This window comes from Coptis chinensis, chromosome 8 (genome assembly GCF_015680905.1).
Source record: "Coptis chinensis isolate HL-2020 chromosome 8, ASM1568090v1, whole genome shotgun sequence".
NCBI classification, from domain to species: domain Eukaryota; kingdom Viridiplantae; phylum Streptophyta; class Magnoliopsida; order Ranunculales; family Ranunculaceae; genus Coptis; species Coptis chinensis.
In genome coordinates, this window is record NC_141463.1 from 88051558 (window position 1) to 88061689 (window position 10132).

The 10132-nt window shown below is 35.2% G+C and overlaps 1 protein-coding gene and 1 long non-coding RNA gene across 2 annotated transcripts; one reads left to right on the top strand and one right to left on the bottom strand.

Moving 5' to 3' along the window:
* Positions 1-632: 632 nt before the first annotated feature.
* On the bottom strand, positions 633-1082 carry LOC147483959 (uncharacterized). The gene has a single exon (XM_086579683.1). The coding sequence runs from the start codon at positions 1080-1082 to the stop codon at positions 633-635; it is 450 nt and encodes a 149-aa protein (XP_086435809.1).
* A 4210-nt stretch (positions 1083-5292) lies between these two features.
* LOC147483960 (uncharacterized) lies at positions 5293-7320 on the top strand. The gene is made up of 2 exons (XR_015205030.1): positions 5293-5481; positions 6711-7320. It is a non-coding gene; the product is annotated as an uncharacterized LOC147483960 (long non-coding RNA).
* The last annotated feature ends 2812 nt before the right edge of the window (positions 7321-10132 follow it).

A 10132-nucleotide genomic window follows, 5' to 3' on the forward strand; every position in this document is an offset into this window, starting at 1 on the left:
ATGCACTTTAATTGAAGTTTTCCTTTAATTTGAGTTAGTTAATTAATTATTTTTGCATGTACCTTAATATAAAATTGATACGCAAACATCAGTCTTTATTGATAATAATAATAACAGGATACAACATGGGAATTTAAAAAGACACAAAATAAATAAACATAAAACATAAAACATGGAACACAAATACATATATAGAACACAAACACATAGAAAATGATAAATAAAACAAAGTCCAAATAAAGTAGAATCAACGTCTGCCACGCCTACTCCACAAATACTGGACCAAGTCATTTTTCAACCTATAATGAACAACTGATGAATGAACCCGATCAACGCCAGTTGCCCAACGAGACAAAACAAAGTGGCGTTCATCTTCAATTGCCCCTTCTCTACTTGGAGGTTCATAATCAGGAAGATATTGTGGTATATCGGCATCACATTCATCTTCCACAATCATATTGTGTAAAATGATGCAAGCCCTCATCACTGTAGCCATGGTCTCCAAATACCATAACCTATACGGATTCGCTAAAATAGCCCAACGCGACTGCAATATACCAAATGTCCGCTTAATGTCTTTTCTAGCAGCTTCTTACTTCTTTGCAAAATATTTGTCTTGTCCAACAGTTGGCTTAGAAATTGTCTGAATTAATCAAGGTGGCATAATGAGAATAAATACCGTCAGCCAAGTAATAGCCCATATCATAATGATTGCCATTTACAGTGTAGTTACAAGGAACAACTTCATCATTGACTATATCATCAAATATTGGTAACCGGTCAAGCACATTCAGATCATTGTGAGAACCTGCCATTCCAAAAAAAACATGCCAAATCCACGTGTCATGAGAAGCTACTGCCTCTAGGATCACTATTAGTTTACGCACATGGCCAGTGTGAGACCCTTGCCACGAATATGGCCAATTCTTCCAACACCAGTGCATACAATCAATGCTTTCTAGCATTCCAGGCCATCTGCGTTCCTTCGACTTTTCGAGCAAGCGGTAAATATCTCTAGCATTTGGTTTGCGCAAGTATTCATCCCCAAAAATTCTAATAATTCCATCACAGAAATGACGCATGCTTTCATGAACATTTGGCTAAGCAATATCTAACATGTCATCTATTAGATTAGTTGGAGAACCATAAGCAAACATTCGTAAACTAGCAATTGCTTTGATTTTTGGGTGAATACCAAACTTACCCGCAGCATCAACTTTTTGTTGAAAATATGGTACATTGTGTTGAAGATTATAAAAGATACGAAAAAACAATGATTGGCCCATGCGAAATCAACGTCAAAAGTCGTGGTTGGGGAATATAGGATTTGCGGAGAAGTAGTTAGCCTTTAAACGCGCCAATGTTGCCTCATACTGACGATGCTTGTATTTTCTTCCTTTCTTCGAACCACCATGTGGTTTATAAGAAGACTATACTTCTTGCTGACCAAATAAAACCATGCAATGTTGGACCAAAGGTAAAGTAGTAACCACCAAATTTGAACAACGCCTAATTGCAGTGTTATCATATGAAGAGCTCGATGAATCAGAAAAAGAAGATGAAAAAGATGAAGACTTAGAAGAGTATTCATACATGTTCTCTATGGTTTTAGAAGAGATTGTAGAAGAAAATATGCGTATGTAAAAGAGAGTGTTCACTGAGATATATAGAATGGTGGAGTGGATGTGGTTGGTTGAAGTTGTGGATATAAATAAAAATGTGGTTGCAAGTGAATGTGGTTGGTTGGAGTTGTGGATATAAATGAGTGTAATTTAATATGGTTGGTTGGAGTTGTGGATATAAATGAGTGTAAGTGAATGTGGTTGGTTGGAGTTGTGGATACAAATGAGTGTAAAAAAGTAACAAGTGATAAGTGAATGTGAGTGTAAAAAATGAGTGGAATGTAACAAATGAGTGTAAAAAATTAACATCTCATTCTTAAAAAAATTTGGTAGAGTCTCATCTGTATTTTTGACATTCTCATATACACAAATTCTATTATAACCTGAAACAAACATCTCTCATGCTACATATTCTCAAAAGTTACCAAACTAACATACATCTTATGTTACATATTCTTATACATTACAAACCAACATCATCTTTGAGCTCTCTTCTTACACCCCTTACCAGTCGATGACTCTCTCCTCTACCCACTTGGAGGCTCTGAACCTGCCGCTCTAAGATATCAACCTGAGTAGTAAGATCTTCTTTGTCTGCATGAAGGTTAACTAATTCAGCCTGAAGTTCCTCATATGCCTGATGTTGTTAAGTGTACATCTGCTAAGTCTCCTCATACGCTTCGTGAGTCTCTTCATATGCACGTTGAGATTGCTGATATGTCTGAGAATATGCGTCCTCTCTCTCTTGGATGTAGTGATACACGCCAGTCCTCATCTCATCAAGCATACGAAGATTGTACTCATATTTTTGCCGTAATACATCCTAAAAATCCAAAAATAATATACAATGTGAGTACATATTATATTAATAGAGAAAATAAATAAAACCACTAAGATAAATAAAACAACTAAACTCACCAAGGTGAATTGATCAATTTGCGGCTCTAACTCATATACACGAGTATCTAACACCTCTAGAAGGGGAATGTAAGTAGGCTCCCCATTAGGTCTATACACGGCATACATCATTGGATGAAGCCAAGCATAATAGAGATTATCATGTAGACTATTAATAACAGATAATAAACAGAGAAGAATACAAGAGATTTGCCCTAAACACAAAGAAAAATGTCTCTAATGTTTATTAAAGTTTAATAAATCAAGAATAATCCAATATTAGCCTACAAGGCAGACTTTATAGCTGTACAACATTCTAAATCCAAATATTATTTCTACTAAAATTAACTAGATAATAATAGAAGTAATCTACCAAAAATCAAGCCTAAATTGGGCTCAGATTTACTTCCGAAACGGTAAAAAGGAAAGAAAATCTAAAAAAGATGAATTTGGAAAGGAAAATAGTGGATTTTGACCCTCGAAATCGGCTATCACAAAGCATAGTTGGGTGGTGATAGTATGCGTGCTATCGAGATCTTTCTGAATTGGGGTCACACGCGTGATTCTGACAATCGTAGCCAAAGTTATGGCCAAAATACCAAAACACATCCCAACTTACCCTAATTAGGAAAAGATCACAATTACTTGCTATCTTTGCGCTAATCCGCCAACTCATGATACTTTAGTGCCATCAATGTGCAATCTGTCAACTCAGCATCATCTTACTCGGATCATCCTGTATCATCGGATCATTGGCAGACACAGGAGCTAGATGATATGCATTAAGAGGTTGTGGGTTGTAAATAGGCTGTAGCAGGTGATGAATACGTAGCTCACGTCTCATCTCATGTAGGCTCACAAACTCGAAGTTGCTACCCCGACCAACAGGGGGCAACAATGGACCCATAGAAATATGCTACCACCATCTAAAATACTGATCAGCGGTTTGCACAACAACAAACTGAGACGCATCTGGCCAAGGACCACCACTAGCATGAACTTCATGAACTTTCACTGAACTCCACAACTTAGCATCACTAACATCTGGTAGGGGAGAACATGGAACTCCAAAACGTCTAGTCAATTGTCTCCAATATCTCTCGCCACAGTACCAAACCTTACAGTCACGTGGGCAAAAACAACTCTATGACATGACAAAATACAAGCATGCCACACAGATGGATCGCTAAAGGCAGTAGACGATCGCCAAGGTCTCCATTCAATAGATGACAATGATCTAATATCAATCTGACCACGAGTCATACACACATTATTTTTAATATGCCCTCTGTTACGAGTCAAGTGAGGCCCTGACTAACTTGCAAATCTAGGGCGAGTGTCAGCAATCATGTCTATGTTTGGACAAAGACAATGAAAGTACTCGTAAAACCAAACCTCCAAAAGTCCTATGAATCCTACAATCTGGGGATTTTTACTTTTAAATGTCTGTGAAGATTTGTCTAATGCCGCTATCAATGCCGCATATATTGAACTACCAAGGTCATAATCTCTCATACGATGCAAATCAGACACATAAGCATAATACCCAAGTCATACAGTAGAATGACCATTTGGAAACAGAACATGATCAATGAAAAACATCAAAAAAGCCCTGACATACACATCAGCATGTACTTTCACTACCGGGTAGAATGGTCAAAGCTAAATCCGCTCGTGTATGAGCATCTAAGAGAGGATCCATGTATGCAATCTTAATGTGAGAAAGCTTAATTTCATAAGAATCATACGCATCCAGAGGCAAAAGAGGAAAACATTTCATCATTTGCATAATGTTTTTGTAGTTTGTACTAAAAGGTATCGGTTGGCCTATACCAATACTCAACCCAGAAATTATAGTAAAGTCTAGTGGTGCATGTAAACCTCAACTCCGCACAAGGAAAATGAAATGTATAAGTTGTATTCCACTATCTTTCTACTAAAACAATCACTACTGCCCCATTAGCCTTTTCATAATCTACATCTACTAAAGGACACAAAGGTGTTTGCAAAATATTATCTCTAATATGTACAAACTCACCCAAGTTCTTAAGAAGATTTTACCACTCTCTTACACCATGTAAAGCTGATCTTACCCGGTAGTCTACTACTCTCTGGTGTTATAAAAAAAAAATGCATATAAGATAAACAATTAATTTAAACATAAATATTTAAATTAATATGTAATATTCAAAATATTTAATCCAAACTAATTACTTACCTGAGAATTAGTTACTACACTCGGCACGTGTTTTGGATAATGTGTAGAAGGCACTACTTGCATATCCACCATTTCATTCGTATGAAATTGTCAATCGAAGTCGTGCATTTGGTAGTCAACGATATATGAATGTAAATTAGTCGGCTTTGCTTTCTCATTTTCTTCTCCCTTATTGTCTTCTGCTTCCTCGTTTTCTTCTTTCTCTACATCATCTTGTTGTATGTCATCGCCAATATCATTTATGTAATGCCAATATTTATCATTACCGTCGAAATGTTCAAAATCATTAGGATCCATAGAAAAATTTCAAGAGTTTTTTTTTTTTTTTTTTTTTTTTTTGGCTAAGGAGAGGAGTTTAATTCTAGAGAAGAATGTGAGAAATGAGGAAAGCCGCGTGGTTTTGGTAGCTTATAAGGCGATAGCACGCAGTGTATCGAACACCGCGTGGTTTATCGAACACTGCGTGGGTTTGGGCTTGTACTTTGGGCTTATATAGTGTGGTGGTCTGAAAGCCGCGTGGGTTTTTTCGTGAGGTCTATCCAAAGCAGTGGAATTTGATGTCGAATATTTGATGTATGGGCTGAAGATGTTTGGTGTTTATTTGTTCAAAATATTTGGTGTTTTTCAGGTCTCACCATTAAAGATACTCTAAGAAATGAAAGCAACGACAAGCTCTAAAGTAATTCATCACACTAGCCACCTGTCTGCTTCTCGCGTACCGATTTCTAGCCATAAACCCTCCCTGTAAGTTGTTAAGCTGGATTACAAGTGGCATTTTATATTACATAAATGAACTGAGAAATAATTTCGGTGAAAGTTTGATTAAATCATTGTGTTATCATGTAGTTGTCATAGGCTCACAGTTAATTTCACTTTTCTGTTCTTAGATTGTTATGATATTTTGTAGGTCATGTAAACAGAACAAGTCTTTGATATCTGCTAAAAAATCTAGACATCTTTATGAGAATGTAGCAATTAAAGCTTCATCTTCTGATAGAAGAAGTGGGAATCTTCGTAGTTCATCTAAATTTGACAACAGTAACAACTCCGTCGGAAAACGGAATCTTCGTAGTTCATCTAAATTTGACAACAGTAACAACTTCTGAATCGGAAAACGTTTTTCACCATTTTGTTTAATTTATTTGAGCTTATGGACGTTAATTGAAAAAACCAAATAGTGTCCTTAGTTCGATTTTAAACTCATTCTCAAGTCACACATGAAAAGTTGGATTTGGTGCTTCTGAATCTTGGATATTTCGGGGCCAGAGACGATATATAACATGATGTTCAACCATTTTGTTGACAAAAACCACAAAAATTTATTTGATATGCTTACTTCATATATGTTTGTTAATTAAAAAAAGTCACTAAAAAAAAGGGTACCAAATAGACGTGTCCTTAGTTCGTTTTTCATTTTTTTTTTAATCCTTTTGTCTCCTTTCTTTATTGGAAATATCCTAAATTAATTTGGAAGCTATTATTGGATTTAGATAGTTATTGGGGTATAACAAAAACTTATGTTAGTTATGGGGCATGAGAGTGTTTTTATGGGTGTGTCCAAGATCACCCTTCAACTTTTTAATTTTTTCTTTCTTTATTTTCCTTATTTTTTTGTTTTGTTTGTGGAAATATTAGTAAGTTTGTTGATATATTTATTACTATTTTTAGTTTTAGTATTTAAGTAGGTATGTTATTTGTTAATATTTTATTTCTATGTTTGGTTTTTCATTTTTGAAAGGCCACCTAGTAAATGGAGTCTCCCAAGGGAAACAATGTCAAAGGCATAGGATATGGTAAATATTCAGACCATGTATAACACATCAATAATCTTGTGCATCTAGTAGAATATGATTCTCCCTTCTCATTATGAAAAAATAAAAAGAAAGGAATAATATGATTCTATCCGTACAATTTCATCACCTTGGATATAAATATGAAGTTGTCAGGGTTCTAACATTTACTCTCTGTAACAGCAATGGATAGTTGTTTGAACAATGTTGCTCGTGCATTCAAACTTTCTTTGCTGCTGCTTACAATTTGGGGGTGTCTAACTGTTCGCGGTGCCTTAGACCGTGTGCACGTGCGTTTTACAAATGAGATACGCAATGATGTAACACTACACGTCCATTGCAAGTCCAAAAGCGACGATCTTGGTGAACATACGCTTGCTTTCAATCAGGCGTTTGAGTGGGGCTTTCGAAATAATTTTTGGGAAACAACACTATTCTGGTGCAATGTGAATTTGGTTGGATAAGGGAGTTCTAATTCAAGGAAGCTTTGATATATATAAGGCCAAAGACGATAAATCTACATGCAAGTCAAACTGCGAGCGGTTCGCAACATATGATGGTTTTTATGGGAACTTTCAGGGGCCAAAGGGTCCTGCAGTGTATCTGATGTATAAATGGCCAAGGTAAAAAAGAATGGAGCAACAACATCAAGAAGAAGCCTGAACGAATTTCCGGTCCTAAAGTGTACTTGATGTACTGTTGTGAGTCAATGTAAGAAAATAATTTAAATTTATGTTTGAGCACTCTGTAGTTTCACGTTTGATTATGAAGTGGAAGTTTTTCTATGGAAAAATATAGTATAGTTATCGACCTAGGAAAGAGATAAAATTGAAAAATGAGGCAGCAGGATTTAAACCGTGAAGATTCCACCGCACTAATGTTTCAAATATTATTGCTATATCGAATGTGTGACCAAAGCTCGAGTCCAACTCCAATTATCAGCTATTAAAGCCAAGCATTTTAAATGGAGAATTTTTCCGGTAGCATCATCTACTGATTTAGGTGTGTTTCGGCCAAAAAAAAGTTTAGTGAAAACTTTTCCTAGTAGTATCCAGGGCAGTCCCTGAGTTTTCAATGACTCTGTGCAAACAACAAAATGTGGCTCTCTTCCAGTCTTCCATCAATACAAAATGGATCATTGAAATATTGCTCTTCTCGCATTTTTAGTTGCAAAATCATCAATGAAGTTTTTTAGTCTTTTTTGTGATATAGTCGATCTAAGATATTATTTTAATCATTTTAATTTTGAAAAACTTATTTCTGCAAACGCGACAGTAACGGGAATAGTCAACAAAATTCTATAAGCTATGTTTACTTGAAGAAAAATCAAAAGTTAGGTGAATAAGTAATTGAGATTGATCAAAGTGAAAACTAATACAAATCTAAAATTGTAAATAAAGAAATTTTGAGAACGAGAGGATACTAGATGATCAGAAGGTAAATGAGGAGGTTTTTTTTTTTTTTTACTCTTTTTTTTGTATCTGAGTAATTGAGGGGCGACTCAAGCAACAAGTAATTGGAGTGATTTTCCAAAAGAAAACATTATTAATTAGGGAGAGAGAGAGATTTGGCCGTTGAGAAGATCTCCTCATTTATTATATCTCTTATTTTATTTTTTTTACGAAAATAATTAATGAGGAAAGAGAATATGAGAGGACATTTCGGTTGTTTATTGTGAAATTTCCGATTTTTTGGGATTTTGGTTGGTTTGGGATTTTAATTTGCCAAATATGCATTTTCACCTAAACATATATTTTTAGGGCCTTGCATATTCGGGGCCCTGTGCGGTCGCCCACATGGCACCTGCTCAGGCCGGGCCTGGTAGTATCGGTATCTCTGGTAGAAAATTTGAATGTGGTAAAGAGAAAACTGAATAATAATGATATAACTAGCCAATATGCCGGCCAGTGGCGGGCTTACTACATTAATAGTTGACTTGCTCTTACCTATTATAAGTGTATTATGCTACATTAATAGTTGATTTGCTCCATGCTTTTTGTCAGAATCATTCTTAATCCTTCTTGATCATATACTCCTCGAATTGAACAATTTACGTCGAATCGAACACAGAGCAATATACATAAGTCTAATATCTGCAAGCATCCTACTTCAAAACTTGAAGACACCAATACCTCACTTTACTGAATTCTTCATAATACTATATCAAGGGATAGATAAAAGTATGATGCATGGAAAAAAAAAAATCATAACGAAATAACTTGTTTTATATTATTTAAGAAAACTATTTATAGTGGCAAACCATAAGATACCACCACTATCTTGAATGCTTTATTAAAAGCTGGACATATATTACAATGATTACAACTTCAAATCAAGAACACACAGGAGTTAGATATGCTTAATGTTTCTCCCTCATAGATAAATAAGTTCTTCACACTACTGACCCTAAGTTGGAACAGCTTCAGGCAGTCTGCCATTTCTAGAGGGAACCAAACTGTCATAGTATTCCACCAGGACACATGAAACCATCTGGTAGATTTTCTTTCTTCTTTGCAAGTGTTCACATCTGTAGAATGAACATATAATTGTTAGGAAATCACTTGCAGCATATGACAAATTGGCTATCGAGTCTATCATATACTTGGATGAGAGAACCTCCTAGTATCCCCACAGCTACATCATTCGATAACTCTAAATCATCTACAATACTAAAAGGCTCTTTAATGGCTACAAAATTTTCAGTTGCAATATCTATGGCTCCAATTTACCCGTCGAATGGATCATGGTCATCAATAGGATGTATGTCCCAGTGTAGCGCTCCGTTTAGGAGAACCTGAGAACAGTTGCTTCTATAGTAAAGAGTAGCATGAACATTATTAATTCTTCTCCACTGCCCAGACTGAGTCCCCTTTCCACATGCTTCAAAAAATTGTCAAAATCCATAAGTGCAACAGAAGCTACCCCTTCAGGAGGGAATGCATGGAAAATTCTAAAATGTTGAGACTCAATCGAAAACATAAGAAATTAAAAGGAAGAATTAATAATTTTGAAACAGATATACCAAAAGGAACAGTCAATCAAAGAGTGGTGAAGTGGTCCACTAAAACCAAATAGACTTGTAGTTTTGAAACATGTGAGTCAAATGATCTTGAACCGATTAAATTATAGTTTAAGACTTTAATTTCTAAAATTAAGTCTACTGGGTCTCATAACATGCAATACCATTACCCACTGAATTTGCAAAGAAAGGCATCATAGGTTGGATTGCACTCCAAACATCAGACTGTTACAAACATTGCAACATACCTTTGTTTCTGCAGTAACTACGAAACCATGAATTGAGTTTTCATGATAGTACTTCTGCATGATATTATAGTATCTCAATTACTTTCTTACTTCAGCAGAATTTAAGTGTAAGCTTTGTCAACACCCAAAATATATGAACACTGGATAACTAAGATATGCATATCTTATGGGCATAATTTAAAAAATAGAAGATTGCATAAAGCACACGTATCATTCAAAAAATTAAGTAAATGGAAAATATCAAAAGCATAAGAAAAGAAAATGCAATGAATATATTAGACATAAATATAATTTATTTTTATTTGTTTAAAATTCTCGTTGTGATCTTTGTAATAAGA